The 18,488-nt window shown below is 36.7% G+C and overlaps 1 protein-coding gene across 3 annotated transcripts in view; it reads right to left on the bottom strand.

Moving 5' to 3' along the window:
* The window catches only part of NKAIN3 (sodium/potassium transporting ATPase interacting 3), a 609,650-nt gene that overhangs the window by 255,501 nt on the left and 335,661 nt on the right, over positions 1 to 18,488 (bottom strand). For all 3 annotated transcript variants that reach the window (XM_073892813.1, XM_073892812.1, XM_073892811.1), the window contains exon 3: positions 13,682 to 13,762. In XM_073892813.1, coding sequence (XP_073748914.1) covers positions 13,682 to 13,762 — 81 coding nt within the window. The remainder of the gene's footprint in view (positions 1 to 13,681; positions 13,763 to 18,488) is intronic.

Below are 18,488 nucleotides of genomic sequence, written 5' to 3'. Positions count from 1 at the left end.
AAAATCTTAAAAAAAAAAAAAAGAAATTCACTTCTTGATGATTTGAACAAAGGTGAAAGCCTCCTACCTTCAAGGCATTCTGTTAGACTGCCACCTTTATTCTACTCTAACTTAATCTTTTAGTCAAACAGACAAAATTCTGATTTTGTTGTCTACAACACAGCTACCTCTAAATAAGTCAATATTTTCTCCCTTCTGGAGCATGTATTTTCTTGTATTGAAAATACTATAGACAAAGAAGGAATAATAAAACCATATGATTTAATTGGTTAGACCTACCCAAAGTCAAGATTATAGAAGTCATTTAAAACTTTCTTTCCATAATATTTATGAATACATTTTTTACTTTTATGAAAAGTTTATGGAAATTAGATTCCAAGTTTACGTGGCTTAATTATGGATGCTCGTAATACATAAAGGAGAATATTTTGGAAAAGTTGAATGTGACTATCTTTTGCTGTTCCAAATCTAAGCTTCTAAAACTATCATGGAAAGGAACACGTGTTTGCCTAAAGTGCTTTCCTACTGTTTTGATAGCAAAACAATAAGTTTGCTGAGCCACTTTAGAGCTGTCAGTCTTTAATATAATGTTTTAAAAGTAATTCATTCATGTGGACTTTCATTTTATTGATTTTTTTAATATTAAAAAAACTTCTGGGAAAAGTCAGAGTTATAGTCTAATATGAAATTCTATTAAACAGTTCAATGTTTGGCTGTTATGGTAATGTTCTGGCATTTTGTATTTTGCCTCTCCTATTTGACATAGAAAAGAGAAATAAACTTATCACATGGTCATCTTTTTCACTCCTTTTGGGAAAAAGATAAGGTGGGAAAAAATTGATTAAAGCAACACACAGGAGCTGCCATCAGGTTGTAAAGGAGTTTATAGACCCAGCAAGATGGGCAAATAGAGAACATAGAAAGAGGAAAAAAGGTATTTGTCTCAGTTTTCAGATTGATTTTATTGCTGATAATGACACACATAGGAAGTCTTGACTTGTTTCTCATATGGAAAGTTAAACTCTTAAAGAAAAAAAAAAAAGAAGTTACTGTTGACATATGTGATTCCAGAATAGGAATTCGAATTACAACTCTGATTTGCAAGGTTTAAGCTTGCTAGGAACCCTTGGAGAATTTAACAAATTAATGTAAACACTCAGAATAAATTTCAAAATATATCAAAAGTCCATTTTTTGGCATAGCTCCAAAAATGACCAGTCATGGGTTATACTTTTTCACGTTTAAACTATGAGACACCATTTCATGGATATTCTTCCTATAGAAGTCATCCTTCAGGATACTTGAGAGTTTCAGATTCCTCTGGAAGTGAAGACTACCTTCATTTCACTTTTTTACAAGTTTAAATATCAAGAAATTATTGTTACTGACTTAATTCCCAAAGGGAAGAGAAGGGGAAAGAAATTACAGTAATAAAAAGGAGATTTTCCTTTAATAGGCTTCTTATGAAGAACTGTAAAGCAAACTCCTGGTACAGGATGAGGGTGATTTTACCTCGCAGATGGCACAGGACTAAAGAAATATGTGGACAACGATTTCTTCTCCAAGAAATAAAGGCCCATCACCATGCTCACTCCTGGATGAGTCAGAGCATAAGAGCACTGAGCACTGAGCAAAGGTGCTTAATGGTTCCGAGAGAAGGTGTGTCACCCTCTCTGACAGGGCTCATTTGCATACACCCGGTTAATCCCAGCAGGAGGTGTGCATTCAGGGGTCTCCCAGAGCAGAAACCTAGAGGTTCTTAGATAAAAGCAGTTCCTTACTAAACTTTATAACCTCATTCTAAACTCCAGTTGTCAGTTAACAGCTTTCAGGATGACATCTTAAATCAAGAAAATGTCACACGTGTACAGTAACTGGCCTAATCTTTTCTGTAAATTGCTGCCTGTGGTTTTCAAAAACATAGTAAATTGCTGGCAATTGACAATGTGTCTCCCCTGCATGGCTAACTTCACTTCTGCACAGTTAACAAATCAGGCTTAAATTATTCATCAGATCACCCAATGTCTAGGCTCTTCTGACTGTCATTGATTTGGGACCAGTAGCCTGCCTGCCTTTTATACTGAAGAGAAATTCATGCTCCCGACCTATAAGATTAATTGCATGCAGGAAATAATAATACTCTTTGTCTCAGTATCTCAGTCAATGGTGAGCACAACTCACTGCACAACCAGCATTTCTGTTTCCTATGCTGTCCTGAAGCAGGACAGACTATTTTCTCACACTAATACTTAAAACAGCCTCAATACTTAATACTTAATACCCTTAACAGCCTTAATACTTAATACCCTTATACTTCTAATATACTGAGGAGGTGTTTTCTCTATTAATTCTATCATTACAGGGCAGGAAAAAAAATGATGAGTTGTATGTACAAACTAAAACATCAGACGGACCATTTAGGAATGAGGCCATCAAACCATTGTTTATTGTTCTGGAAACAGGGTCAAATCAACTCCCCAGGGGCGCCTGGGTGGCTCAGTCGTTAAGCGTCTGCCTTAAGCTCAGGTCATGATTCCAGCATTCTGGGATCGAGCCCCTCATCGGGCTCCCTGCTCAGTGAGGAGCCTGCTTCTCCCTCTCCCTCTGCTGCTCCCCCTCCTTGTCCTCTCTCTATCTCTGACAAATAAATAAATAAAAATATTAAAAAAAAAAATCAACTCCCCAGACAGCTCAACCGAATTGAATTTTTGTTGCTAAAATAAATGTGGGGATAGAGCACTTGGTTTGAAAGGGCGTCTTAACACCATTTTTCTTTCAGCAGCAGACATGGGATTTTTCAGGAAGCATATTTACCCTTCCTTGAAATACTTTTTAGGACTGGCTCTAAGCTAAGTAGTGCAGTGCAACAGCCTTGTATTTGAGGAAAATGTTTGTGTACTTATGCACAGGGAAATTAACTTCAGATCATCTCGAAAGGATTCCCAACAGCCTGGCATTTCTCCTCACGGTTCCTGCCTGGACAGATATTTCCCGGACACTGGCAGTAAAGGTCTGTAACTTGATAGCTCCCTTGTTTAGAGTATGTCCCTACAAGACCACGTCCCAAAGGTAGTGACCTTGGCTCTGATGCATGTAATTCCATGGAATTGTCTCACCAACGTGTGCTGGCCAGAAAAGAGTCTGAGAAAAGGGCGTGGGATGGAGGTGGGTGGATAGATGCAAATTCATTTCAGATTTTAAAACTCAAAGCATGTTTCTTACCTATGGTATGTCAGTAACAGCATCTGTGTTTGTGACGGTCAGCTTAGTAGTACTTGTAATGTTCTTCTTCACTGCATGTGTCCAATCCTCATCCCGTCTTCCTTAGGAAACCTCCTCCGATCCTGGTGAAGACTATATTCCCTGCTCTGTGATTCCCTGCTCTTTTCCCTTCATTATCATAACACTGTTATTGTTATTTTCTTGTTATTACTCATTTAATGTCTGTCTTTCCTATGATACAGAACATTTTATGAGGGCAAGAACTGAATATAGCCCTAGTGCGTAGCACGGTGCTTCGAATTAAGTAAATACTAAGTAAAATTATCTGTAGAATTATATGTGATTAGTTAGACATTATTTTCGGCTGTATATATCAAGCCCCCAAACACATCTTCTGCTATAAGAGAATTCTGGTCATAGGCAGCTCAGGGTAGTATGAAAACTTCACAGAGTTATTAGGTTCCCAAGGCTCCTTTTTACTTTTTATTCTATTTTTCTCATTCACGACTAACATCCTCAGGGTCACCTCACAGTCCAAGATGGCTATCACCACTGTGGTCGCAGAATAACGGCCCCCAAATATGTCCATGTCCTAATCCTCACTACCTATGAATATGGGACCTTCCATGACAAAAGGGCTTTGCAGATGCGATTGAAGTGAAGAACCTCGATGTGCTGAGATTAACCTGTGTTATCCAGGTGGGCCCAATCTAATCATGTGAGTGCTTAAAAGTCGAGAAGTTTTCCTGGCAGCCAAAAATCGGAGAGGTGCCAGAATGAGAAGGATTCAAACTGCCATTTCTAGCTTTGACGATGGAGGATGGGACATTGGCAGCCTCTAAAGGCTGGAAAAGAGGAGGAAAAGATTCTCCCCTAGATCTTCCAGAAAGAAATACAACCCTGCTGACACCTTGATTTGATTTTATTTTTCTTAATTTTAGTGAGATATAATTGACATATAACACCGTATACATTTAAAGTGTACAACATGATGATTTGATAGATAAATATATTGCAAAATAATTGCCACAATAAATTTAGTTAATGTTCATCCCTTCACATAGCTACAAAAATTTTTTTCTTGAGACAAGAATGTTTAAGAGCCATTCTCTTAGCAACTTCAACTATACAATATACAGTACTGTCAATTATAGTCATCATATTGTACATAGCATCCCAGAACTTATTTACTTTATAACTTGTAACTTGTAACTATTGACCACCTTCACCCATTTCCCCAGCTCCCCAAGCCCCACTTCTGGCAACCACCAATCTGATCTCTGTATCTGTGAACTTGGTTTCCTTAGACCCCCACATACAAGTGAGATCATATGGTATTTGTCTTTCTCTGCCTGACTTACTTCCCTCAGCATCATTCATGTCCTTAAGGTCCATCCATGTTGTCACAAATGGCAAGATTTCCTTTTTTTTATGACTGAATAATATTCCTGTGTGTGTGTGTGTGTATACATATCAAATACATACAGACATTGATCACGTTTTCTTGATCCATTCATCTGTCAATGGACACATAGATATGTAGGTTGTTTCCATGTCTTGACTAATATAAATAATGCTGCAATGAACATGGGGGGTGCAGATATGTCTGTGGGACAATGATTTCATTTCATTCAGATATATTCCCAGAAGTGGAGTTGCCAGATCCTATGGTAGATCTATTTTGAATTTTTTGAGGAACTCCCATACTGTTTTGCATAGTATGTTTGACATCTTGATTTTAGCCCATTGAGACTTGTAGGATTTCTGACCCACAGAAGTGTAAGATTTGTATTAAGTGTAAGATTTGTATGCTTTAAGTCACTAAGTTTGGGCCTGTTTTGACACTAAATTAGTTCCTTAGCAGCCTTTCCAGAAGTCCTTCATAATTCTTCTGCTTCTATCTCGGTGGCCAGGACTTAGATGACCACACAGACTCTTACAGGAGCAAAGAGATACATGTTTTTTAGCACTTCTGTCTCACACGAAAGCAGGGTTTTCCCTGACTCTTAATCAGGAGAAGGGGGGAATAGATAATATAAGGGAACCAGAAACCTCAGCCACTATTTGTTTAACAAAAGCGTAATTAGATGAATATAGTTGAAAACCTAGAAAACTAGGAAAGTGACATAATCTTCATAGAAGATGATTTCCTATTTGGAAATTAATTTAACAAATGGATATCTTTCCTTTAAATTTTCAGTTCTCTAAATTTCATCAATTTTTGTCTCTTCCATCTAATTTTAATCTTAGAGATGTGTGCTTTTAAAATTCCTATACTTTTAGCAAATTAAGAACTACTGATACTCAGATCCATGAATACAAGACCTTGAGTCAAACCAGCTTCCATAGGAATAAAGTAGAATTACTTGTTTAATAGCCTTATTTTTTTCTTCAGCTTCATCTTTTATTTGAATGTGAAATAGTCTGCCTGGTTTTTATAGTAAACTGAAAGAGTCCCCCAAAGAGCCAACCTTTCAGGGAGTCCAGATGAAGCTAGATGCTTCCATGTGCCTCTTGTAACACACAAGCACACCAACGATTCCCATCAACACAACTGGACGTTGTATTGCTATTGTACTGTTATTCCTGAGTCAGGAAACAGGCAGCAGGCAATTAATGCCGAGAACTTCCAGATGATGGAAGAGATACAGCCTCCTCCCTGATTACCAGACACCTGGAGGCTTGTTTCCGTTTCCCCTTTCATCCTATCTTCCCGTGCCTCTGTTCTGCGGTCTGAGCAGACAGCCAGTTCCGCCTCATCTTCCGGGCAATCTTCGCTCCGGGCTTGGTTTCTCGGTTGTCCTCAGATAGGACATGGAGGGCTGAAACTGCTTCTGCCTCCTGACGCTCTTCCCTGGGCAGGCGTGTGCTCAGCCAGGATCCCAGTCAGCTCTGCTGGTGGGCAGACGTGACTTGCAAGGACCTTCATACTAAAGGGCATGTCATTACCAGGATTTCTGAATTGTCCTTCTGTTAGCGCTCCCTGCATCAAGAGAAAGCAAAACATACCTCCCTTCTTATCTCTCATCTTTGACACTAATCTCCTGGCCACTTTTTTCACATATTCTCCTATATATCTGGTTTGATTTCCTTATCATTCTGTTTATCCTGCATTCTCAAGCTTATCCTTTCTGAGCCAGGGATCCCGAACTCGTGTGCCATGGCAGCTGGTGGGACAACACTGGGCTTCCAGTGGCTGCCATGACAAATCGATGCACAGATACTTTTAGGGCCATTTGTGTTCAAGACCCCAATCGGTCAGAGGCTTCAGGCCCATACTTCCTCATACCATCACAGCACAAGAGAAACTTTCTCTGTGCAAAGAGAACCTTTTAGATATTATCAGTGTTATCTGTGATGGCCCCTCTACAGGTTACATAGGAGAATTTGGTACAAAGCATGTAACTGATTTGTGATTGCCTTCATCTGAGAGTAGTGTTGAATAATTGTTATCATAGGCTCCTTCCTCTGTTGTACAGGGCCCTTGAGCTTAACGTTCATTAGTTATAATTTGACTGTGTGGGGCTCTTTTATTGTATAAAACTACACCACGGTATAAGCTGCTATTCTTGTTTTTAAAAGTAAGTAAATGCAACTAATCAGTCTCTCTTTTGAAACTTGTGAACACTGGAAATGTCACCTGAAATTCTTCATCACCAGGATTGTACTCTTAATTGACATTTCATAACAAAGAGATTGTGTCTTCAAAACAAACTAATTAACATCACAGCAAGAAATCCCAAAATCTTAATGGCATTTACTCATGTTCTATTCATTCTACACATTGTTCTAAAACGGTCTTGTGTTCAACTAACTGCATCACAAATTCTGCAGTAGCTACTTTAAATTGTCTTTAAAAACATAGCAGAGCATTTGAATATAAGCTATAAAAGTGTGGTTTCTTGGCAGCACCAAAGTTTTCTTGAAGATAATGCTTACATGGAAATTCAGCAGGCATGGTCAACTCAGAATGGCTTAACTTATGTAACCCATGGCTTAACAAATTACATCTATTAGAATCATTATAGATTTGTTAAAAAATAAATATCATCTAGGGGCACCTGGGTGGCTCAGGTCATGATTCTGGGGTCCTGGGTTAGAGCCTGCTTCAGGGTCCCTGCTCAGTGTGGAGTCTGCTTCTCCCTCTGCACCACCCGTGCCGCCCCGCCCCCCCAAGCTCATGCTCTCTCTCTCTCTTTCTCTTTCAAATGAATAAATAAAATCATTTAAAAATGAATATCATTTCATCGAATTTAGGGAGAATTAGGCATATTTGAAGACTGTCACATCGGCAGAGGGCACTAGTAGAAGCTGAAAAGACTAAGGCCAGCATGAGGTCAGAATCTGCAACCTCCACCATCAGCTATAGGATGGCAATGTAAGCAGTTGACTACTTCCTGTCTGCTCTCCCAGAGGAGTAGAGTCACAAGAAGGGAGGAGAGAGGGGTATGCGAAGGCCTTAAGCACCGTCAGCTCTGGTGAGGGCACAACAGATCTGAATCAGACATGAGACTAATCTTTAATGACCAAATCTGTTACAGAATCTATACACAATGTAATAAGGAATGGAAATAGGTTGAACTTCTACAGAGGGGCATAAGATTATCACACAAATTTCTGATTAAAAACTCCTAACACCACCCACCCTGCAGCATTTATTTAGCAGTATGCTATACTTTGTATATGTCACTGGACTATGACATAGGGGCAAATTACATTTTTAGAGCAAAGGTTTTCAAGACATTTGCATTTGATGAAATTTATGAAGAATAAAGTACTAAGTTTAAACCGGGTTATAATTTTCTTTATATGGAAAAGAAGCTACAGGGGAAAACAATGATTTTCCCATATAAAGAAGGACCCTGAAGATGCTATTTTAAGAAGTTGTGTTCACTTAGATCCATGCCAAAAGAAAAAGTATAGTTTAAGTCTTTTGGAATCAGAAATGCATAACTATATTTATGCTGCTTTGCTATTAAAAAAAAACATAATTGTATTATTTTGGAGAAAAAGGGTTTAGACATAAAAGATGAATGAAACACAACGAACCAAACATAGAAATAAACATTTGCAAGTCTTTGGGTCTTATATCAATTTAATGCCTGGAAGCAGATTGTGATGGTTCTTCCTTTATTAATCCTTAACAACTGGGTAGATATCCGCTTCCACTTCCATCTTCCCCTATCCCAGTCAATATCATAGACAAAAACATTCTTTCTGGATAGCAGGATAAGTACATAACAATATATTAATTCTGATCCTGAAATATTTTGCTATTCTAGTGAGCTGGAAGAGTTTATGCATTTTCCCAAAGTGTCTCATTGATATAGATATGACATTTACTTCATGATAAAGTAAATAGGATACCATTCTTGTAGTTCTAAATGTAGGCATAGTTTTGCTGGATTTCTGGGATGCTCCTGTATCATTTGCTGCTACATGATTCTCAAATAAAGATATTTTGTGCCCTAGCTTCACCCTTCTGTAAACATCGTATTTCAAGATTCCTTTTGAAAAATGTCCAGGTAGGAAGAGATCATGAAAAGGAAAAGATAAACATCGGTTTAATATTCATTGCTAGATTCAGTAAGTTGCATTTATTTCAATAAAAAAGAAATACACTATACATCATTGATTTAGTTTGAAACGGTCATCCGAAAAAGAATTCTTTGGGACAAAAATATTTAGACTGTTTATAAGAAATAATGGGTGGATTGTAAACAGCCGAAGGAAACTGAAGTTCTGTTTCCTAAGCAAATGCTCCTGTACATAACTCTGAATTGACTCTAAAAGTTTTCTACTTGAAAGTGCCTGCCCAAAGCCACAGTTAGTGGAAGAATCCAACCTTGAAGGAAAATGAATCTTGAGTAAGAAAGATAATTTTTTCAGTAAGTACAAAAGAACAATTCAGGCTAGGTAATAAGAATGAGCCTTGAAAAGAAGAATTATCTCATTGATCTTGCCTGACTGCTCAGGTGAAATACTCAACTGAAGAATCTCACAAGAGAAAAAGACCCTTATGTATGAAAAGGTGACAATTTAAGTAAAAACAAAAAACCAGAGAGAGTGCTATTATTGTCATTGGGGGAAATGGCTTAAATTTCCTTAAGAATCAAAATATCTAGGGGCACCTGGGTGGCTCAGTTGGTTAAGCAACTGCCTTTGGCTCAGGTCATGATCCTGGAGTCCCGGGATCGAGTCCCGCATCGGGCTCCCTGCTCGGCGAGGGGCCTGCTTCTCCCTCTGACCCTCCCCGCTCCCATGTATTCTCTCTCTTTCTCTCTCTTCTCCCTCTCTCTCATTCTCACTCTCTCAAAATAAATAAATAAATCTTTAAAAAAAAAAGAATCAAAATATCTATAAATTAGGTCACAATGGAAAAAGTCCAGTTGTTAAAACATGATATAGAGGGAAAAAAATGAAGGTAGGTTTCCTTTTGTGTGAAGGCAATGTAAATCACCTATACAGAGTAGAAATCAGTGAGGGTTAGTCTCTCTCCCCCCCACCCCTTGTTTATAAGTTTTTGAAAGCTCCCTGATCAAAGCAGACGATTAATAAAATCTTCATAGAACTTGTTTATATTTATTTTTCTGTCTAAATTATGCTCATGCACAGTCATGCACATTCTATATTCTATGAAAATGGGCCACACTCAAAATTCGCTAAGATCACAATGTGTAAGCTCCACACACCTTTCGAGAAAAGGTGATTAGAAGAAATATTAGCTGAAAGTTTGCACACTAGAGTAAGCAGGAGCATGGCATAAGATATTAGCTTAAATTCCTTTGGAATTAAAAAGAAAGTACAACTTAAGTTCTCAACATAACTTATTTTACACTCTCTTTAAATGTGGTAAATGAGTTGAATTTTCATATTTACATTCTGAATGTATTCCTAGGGAGGAAAAAAATGATTTCAAGTCTTGCAACCTGCAAAGAAGCAGCAATAACTTACTAATTGTGCCCTGGGTGATCTTAAACTGTGGCAGAAAAGCAGCCTCAGAGACTTCCAAAGATGCATAAAGTTCTCCTAGGGGGAACAGTAGGGACACCAGGAGAATCCAGCTGCAGAAGTATTTCAAAAAAAGCCACTTACATGTTGAAGGAAAGGATTTAATTAATAGTGTTACAGCTGTGAAGTTAATATGCAGTTCTGAGGTCCTATTACAAGGGACTGTTACATATTTTTTAAACAAGTCACTCAGTCTTATATTTTTTCCCCTTACAGCTCTTGCATAGTAATAAATATATGTCCCAAAGACTTCAGGATGAGAATCATGATGTCTGTTAATTTCTTCAATAATAATAAAGATGATGATGTTGATGGCAATTATGAGAACCACTATTTACTGAAACCTCACTCTGCCAAGATCCTTTCTAAGTCCTTTATATGCATTATCTTATTTAATTCTTTCAACAATCCAGCAAAATTAGTGCTGCAGTTTTCCTCAAAAGGAAGCTGAGGCTCCAGGAGATTATGTAAATGCAGACCCGTAATCACCCCTGACCCCACCATACATGTACACCTTCCTTAAAAACAATACAGCCATTCCCTTTAAGTTCTGGAAGATCTGAGGAGAATCAGGACCCTCAAGACCAGTGACAAACACATGATGCAGAGCTGATTGGCAGATGAGGTAAAAAGGAAAGGAATATCTGGGTGTTGGGATCAAGAATCCCCATAAGAGGCCAAATGTAGAATTGTTCATGCCCACAATAATGTGCACTAATAGTTAATAAGAATGATTATGTGGTTACTGTCACTGGAACAACACCGAATAGAGATATTGTGGAAATTAATCTGAATCCAGTTTGGGGGGAAAGATCTGTTATTTTAGAATGGATATTTTAGGCAAACATCCAGGCCAAAGGAGACTTCTATTAATTTATCCAAGTGGGTAATGCCAAGGAATGCCTTCACGAACTAGCAAGAAATAGAAAGCTCTAGGAAGTACATACCAGCATATATGGACAAGGAATTTCTTATAAAAACTAGAGTCCACCCTTGAAGTGTCGCAAAGGTGCTTGGGTTTGTCAAGCGTCCTTAACTCGGCTCGAGTTTTCAGAATAGATTTCCTACAGATTCCAACTGAGGCTACACTGTGGCTAACCAGGGAAATGCTACCAGCCTTTGAGGCAGTTAATAGAAGGAGAACAACAGAAAATCTTTAAGATGCTCACTTTGGCGTCACCTATCCTTTTAACGAACTAGAATACTTGGTTGATTGCCTAATGGCATTTGAATGCGTAATAAAATGAGTGACTTGGACTAGTATAGCCATCATTTTTAACCTTGCACCCAAAGAAATGAGAAAGAAAAAACCCTTAACAAGCATATTGATATTAGAAAAGCAGTTACAAAAAGCAGTGCACAAAAGTTACCTTGAGCGGCAGAGGGAAAACAGACTAATACGGAAAAAAAGATTACTATTATTATCTTCTTATCACTTCATAACATTGTTTTGAAGCTTACCTGAGTTACCATAAATGATGTGTTTAAAACAATGCTTCATACCCAAAAAGTGTTGATTACTACTACCATTTGTTGGCAAACTGGTCCCATTTTTATATTTCACAGAGACTTAGCATGGTTAAGTGATTTGCCTAAGGGCCCATAGTTAATAAGTGCTAAAGACAAGATTTGAGTGAAAGACTTGGGATTTGAAATTCAGTTTTCTTTTAGCATATCATAATACCAATTCCATAGGACAAATTTCTTCTGGTCTCATTTTTTTTCCCAAAAAATTGGTTTATATGGAAGAAAATAGAAGAGAATTACTACCCAGTACAGTGATGATTTAAAATGACCATTCAAGGGTGCCTGGGTGGCTCTGTTGGTTAAGCGACTGCCTTTGGCTCAGGTCATGATCCTGGAGTTCCAGGATCGAGTCCCGCATTGGGCTCCCTGCTCAGCAGGGAGTCTGCTTCTCCCTCTGACCCTTCCCCCTCTCATGTGCTCTCTCTCTCTCATTCTCTCTCTCAAATAAAATAAATAAAATCTTTAAAACAAATGGTCATTTGTTCAAATTACAAGATACAAAATGCCATGGTTTGAAAAATGCTATGCTTATTATTCACAATTATTATATTCATAAAATTTGCATTTTAAAATTACTTTATAATCTGCGTGTTACAGAAGATAACTAGGCACTGATTTAAGCACTCTTTTCTGTCTTAAAAATTAGAGGTTAAATGTGATTAATGGCACAAATATTAAGGGTAGGTGCTTGTGCATTTGTATAAAAGTCAGTATTAAAAATGTCATTTTTGGCTCCTGAACACATTTGCCAATGTGAGAAGATGAATACAAGTTCTAATTATAAGGTTATTATAGTGTAGAATAAAGAGTAACCACCTCTGGAGGTTCCGGAGAAAATCCTTCAGGGATTTTTGCTGCTTAGCTGAATCAAAAATTCTTTGTTACCCTATGCATTTCAATGGAGCCTAACAATTCTGAGTCTGTGCTAGTCAATGCAAATTTTCTAAGATCTAAACCCGCAAATGCTAGTAGAAGGCCATTATGTTACTTAGAAGTTTTCAGACGATCATACAATAGAATAAGTTAGCACACATAGAGTGAATAATGAGAAATCTGAAAAAAGAAAAAACAAAACACAACAACAACACTACAGCTTTCTTAGTACTTACACTGTTACATTTCTTCTCTATGATTTCTACAAGTAAAAATTGTGCTGGCTTATGAGAAAAATGTATGAGAAACACAGCTAGAAACTTTACCCAAGATGCTCTTACATTGGGATGGCAGTCAAAAGCTGGTTCTGCAGGAGTCACAGTGAAAATTGTGTGCTTTGCTGACACTAGTTGTAGACAGACAGAAATGAGGCTGGTAACATGTTGCATCAAGACAACTCTCTTCTGTCTGAGCAGAATTTCAAGATGCACTTAGTTAGTGAATATATCCTCCACTTACACATATAAGGCTTTCATCCTTTGTCAAACTTTTATTTTTTCAGAATTAATACTGAAGCAAAGACAGCAACTTGCTATTCATATTTATTACATTAACATTTCCGTCAATCCCCATTCCCACTTTAAATTACGAGAACACTCAAAACCATTTTTCACTTAACATTTGGGGCTGTTGTCACTGTGACATTAGGCCTTTTTAAACTGGACATGAGGATACACTGGCAGCTGAGTTTCAGTACAGCTTAACAAACCAAACCATAAAGCCATAGTTAAACCATAAAGCTCCCAAGATCATTCTTTCCTGATCAGTATCCAAACTTATTTTTGATTAGTATTACATTTATAATGTTATTTAGATTACCCCCCTCTCTCTATATATACATACACACACAATCTCTCTTTATATATATATATATATATATATAATACACACACACTCTCTCTATATATACACACACATACAGTCATAATAATTATTTATTAGTGTACTCTTTTTAAAGCGTACTTATTTAAAAGCATTATAAACTTACCTTAGAGAGTCCACCTACTTCCAAATAAAAGCAGATAATGAACACATTCCAGGTGACCCAGAGGGCAGTCCATACTGTGTACTAGAGAGAAAGGGATCAAGGGGGAGAAAGAGAAGAAAAAATGTAGAGATGAAAGGCATGTATACTAAATAAATCAATAATAAAAATGTCAATAAGTCTAAGTCTTCTGGGAAGAAGTAGGGTGCGCTCAGAAAAGAGTGCTCCTTATGAGGTCCCCTAAGATCTAGAAATTAAAAATCCAATAGTTTCTTCGGGTTTCAGTAGATGCCAATAAAGCTAGATTTATTTTTAAAGTGTTTTGCTGGCTTGCAGATAAAGTTAAATCCAAGTGCTGACTTGATTTCTGTTTTCTGAGTATTAGTTTTTCCAGGGAATACAATTATGCAAATTTTCTGTGGGTTATCTATCTTTTAGTTAATATTATAAGCTGTCAAATTTTTAGGAATGTTAGTCAAAACTCAGCACTTCCATATCCCTGAGTGAAGATCGTGTTTGAAAATGGATGTTTGTAGTAAAATTAACAAGCTTTCCTATTGAACTATTTTAGTATGAGTGGAGTGTGTATGCCTTCAATGCAATCATATAAAATATATTTTTAAAAAGCACAACAATTAAGAAATGGGATTAAGAATGAGCAAATAAACGACAGATTTCCACAATGGGAAAATACCTTCCAATCACGTCCAACAGACTCTAAACATGCTCGCCTTACTGATTAATTGGTTTTATTAATGTAATATGTATTAGGAAATGCCTTCCTTGAGAGTATTGGTCAGTCTGAATTAAGGTAGCCTTAGATCAAAACTCATCGGTGGAGAGGGTCTTAGGGCACAATTCACCTAGTCACTGATGAAGAAACTGAGATATAGAACTGACATATGTAATAGCTTGGATGACTGAGGATGGAATTTACTCTGGGAATGTAACACAATGGTTTTCTCATTCATTTTACTTTACCACAAAAATCTATAAATTCTTAATTTCTTAAATAGACATACTAATTAAATCACTGCTTTTATCAGTGATTTTAATCATCACATGCTATTGTCAAATTAAAATAATTATTGAAATCATTTCATTAGCTGTCTCAAATAATAAAATTAGGAATTTTAAACACTGTAAAATAGCCATGTTCCTGTTGGAAACCTTATCAGGAGCTTTTAACTATTCATAAAATTTAATTTACATTTTGTGTCTTTCTCTCAGTTATGATTTTTAAAAGGCTTTCAAAATAATCTCATGTAGGTGCCAAGTTCTATAACTGGTTACACTGATGTCACATTATACATCTTGTTTTCTTTCTGGAGAGGGGGTTTTGCTTTTGTTATGTTATTAAGAATAATGCAATTATAATTATGAGTTAAGGCTCCAAAATCACTGGAAATTTAGAGAAGCTGGCAAATACGTTCAAACATCAACACAAATTAAAGTATACAGTGAGGCTTTTGCTATTTGTAGATATTGTTGATGCTGCCAATATTTTCTGTTAGTAAAGCCTTCTGGTATGAATGGAGTTAGTTTTAAAAATGTGCCAACTGCCTTGAAATACACTTTTTTAAACCACAAAATATTCCCATGAACAATGAAAATAGCTAACTTTTATCTTCAATGTATACTTTTTGCAAACTGATCAAGCCACAACAACCACAACAAATTTTAAAGCTGTTGCTAATTGGTGTCTGACATTTTTCATTCTAAATTAATCTAATTATGAGTCTATTAGAATGAGAGAATAGTGCAGACCACGAATTCATGAGAAAAAAAGCCAATGACAAAGGTTAAGGAAAGGGCATAAAAGAAAGTAAGACTAACATAAGGAAATAAGCAAAAGTCATTGTAAAACTATTTGATTCTTAATTATTAGGACAGCAAACTTAAATACTTAAGTAATCTTTTAGAAAAGACTATCAACTCATAGTTACAACAAATGCATAATAAAACAACTCTATTTAAAAATCACAGCACAGACTCAATGATTGAAGTGATTCATGCCACTTGTAAACTTTCAAAGATAAAATTATCAGGCTGAGTAGGTTCCTAAATTCCTAACAATAACATGAGTTATTACTCTGCTGTTTTCTCTGTTCCTGGTACTGTGTTAAGCACTTTCTATGTTCCTGGTACTGTGCTAAGTACTTGATATGTATCAAGTTATTCAGCCTTCACACTAAACCGAGCAAGAGAGTAATCATTTGACCACCTACTTAGTGTCATAGCTGGGAGAGGAACTCTAACAGTCTGACTCCAGAGCTGATGCTTAAGTATTACATGATAGGCTTCATTTTAAAAGATCTTAGGCAAAGGACCATGGAATAATTTAAAAGTTAATACTTCACCAAATTTTGCAACTTATCAAATGACCAATTCACCAAATTACCAGTTTTCCAAAAACTAGTTTCATTTATATAATTCCACAACTGGCAATGTATTTGAATAACAATTTCTTTTGTACTTGGCAACTAATGCATTATGCATGATATGAATGTTATGGTTTTTTAAAAACAATACTGTAAACTTCTTTCTTCTGATACATTGGTTTGTTGAGAACAAAGATTATTTGTATGACTGAATTTTGGACTGTTATGAGATGAAAACTATATACCTCACCCTGCAATGGGGACACAAGGCTGTACATAGAGATATAGGGAAAGAAATCTCTAGATATACAAACACATCCATTGGCATTTACCTATGCAGGAAGTGTTAGGACAACATATGTATTCTTTTTCTTAAAATTTACGTTTTATTTGAGAGAGAGCGTGCATGTGCGCATGCACAAGTGGGGGAAGGGGCAGAGGGAGAGAATCTTCAAGTAGACACCCTGCTGAGGACAGAGCCAGACATGTGGCTCTACCCCATGACCCATGAGATCATGACCTGAGCTGAAACCAAGAGTCGGACATTCAACATACCGAGCCACCCAGGTGCCCCAATATATGCATTCTTTTTGACATGGGTTATTTTATTTATAATTCAACCGAAACAAGAATTAAAAAAGAGATGACTCCATTTTTAAGACATACCTTTTGGTTATCATGGAGCATGCCTATATGCTCATATATCCAAATACATATACTTGCAGTATGGAAAACAACTTCCCAATATATGCAAAAATTACTCTTTGTAATTATCTAGCTACCTTTTTATTTGTTGTACTTTGCTTATGTTCAGTACACATATTTTAAATCCCAATTTACATAGATAAAGCCTATAAGATGAAAAAAAAAGTCCATGTGTTCTAAGTAGCTTCCTGAATATTTCATGGTTTTACAAAGATATTTCAGTGTTTTTTAATTGAAATGAATTTTGGAAGTCTTGCAGTCTATTTCTTTCTCATTGAGCAATTAGTCTATAACATGAATTATTTTTACTTCCTGACCTTGTTTTCCAATTACCAGAAAGGCCATTTATTCATTTATTCACATGTGCATCAATCAGATATAGTATTATGTACAATATGTTAGACTTATAATTTTAAAAAAGTAGATTTCCTGGTCACTCTTTGTTCCAACAGTTTCTGGAGTTTAGTATTCATTTCCAGAAGAACTTTAAGAGAGTAATGTGGCATCCCCTTCATTTTAATGGCTAAAAAAGCAGAGTGAAAGCAAAAAAAGATATATTGAACAGTTCAATCATTTACCAAGCACTTGCTCTGTGTTAGATTATGTTAAGCAAGTCACATATATTATATAATATAATTCTTAAAGACAATCTGAGTCAGGTTTTTACATATGAAGTTAACTATGGGACAAATTAATGTCCCAAGTCTTCATACCCAATAATTGGTGGAGAGGATTTAATATAGGACCAATTAAATGGAAAATGGACACTCTTAACTGTCATGCTGAGTAAAAGCTCAGGAAGGAGGTTTATAGTGACATAGCAGGGAAATTTTCCTGTTAACTATTCAAATTACACAAGTTCTTATTGTTTGCACATGAGCTTCGCCATAAAAGTCCCAATAACTAAACTGTGGACCTAGCAAATTAACTTGGCTTTCTTTTTTATTTTTAAAAGCAGTTTTGAGTTAATTTCCAAAGTTGGTATTTATTCAAAAAATTTAAATTAGCTAATGCTTTTGCATTTAAATTAACTTAAAACTGCCTAATTAAATTACTGCCCATGAAATAATAAAGATTTAAACAATTCTAGGGCAGAATCTCATTTTGGAATTTCTATGTAAGATTTAAAATATTTGATATAGGAATAAACAGGAGGAAACAGCAGATTCTAGAACAGTACTTTATGCTTTCTGCTTCATTTTGTCTATAGTCAAAGAAACACAAAAAGGTGCATTCAAACCTACAGCTGACCTTAGTATCCACTGTCCAGTCCATCCTATAAAATAATTTCATCCAGTATCCTTTAATTCATTTATTCTTTGCTCATTCGAGTGTAAGTATCTTTAAAGCCCCATGCATACCGGGAGAGACCTAGAATACAACGATGGGTAGGGGCAATGAGCCTGCCAGCAGGACACGGGTGAATGGAACGAGACAGGCTAGAAGCAAGGGCTGTCGCTGTGCAGAGCGCTAGGGTGGAAGGTGTCACCAAGATCCATGGGAGCAGAAAGGAGGAGGATGCTCAGCCAAAGCTCTTAAGACATGACCATTCAGTGGAAGCATTATTAAGAGTTTCCCAAGAGGGCAAGGAGAATAGGGCATTCCAGGCAGAAAGTACAGTGTGTGCAAACAGAGGAGGCAAGAAACAGCATGTGGTCATTAGAAAACACAATAGTTGAGCATGGCTGGTACGAGATAGGGGAGCGCGGTGGGCAGAAGAGGTA

This window comes from Callorhinus ursinus, unplaced genomic scaffold (genome assembly GCF_003265705.2).
Source record: "Callorhinus ursinus isolate GAN/ISIS: 27379988/994484 unplaced genomic scaffold, GSC_fseal_2.0 scaffold5, whole genome shotgun sequence".
Classification (NCBI taxonomy): domain Eukaryota; kingdom Metazoa; phylum Chordata; class Mammalia; order Carnivora; family Otariidae; genus Callorhinus; species Callorhinus ursinus.
Note: the sequence above shows the minus strand (reverse complement) of the source record. Positions and strands in the feature narration are given on the sequence as shown.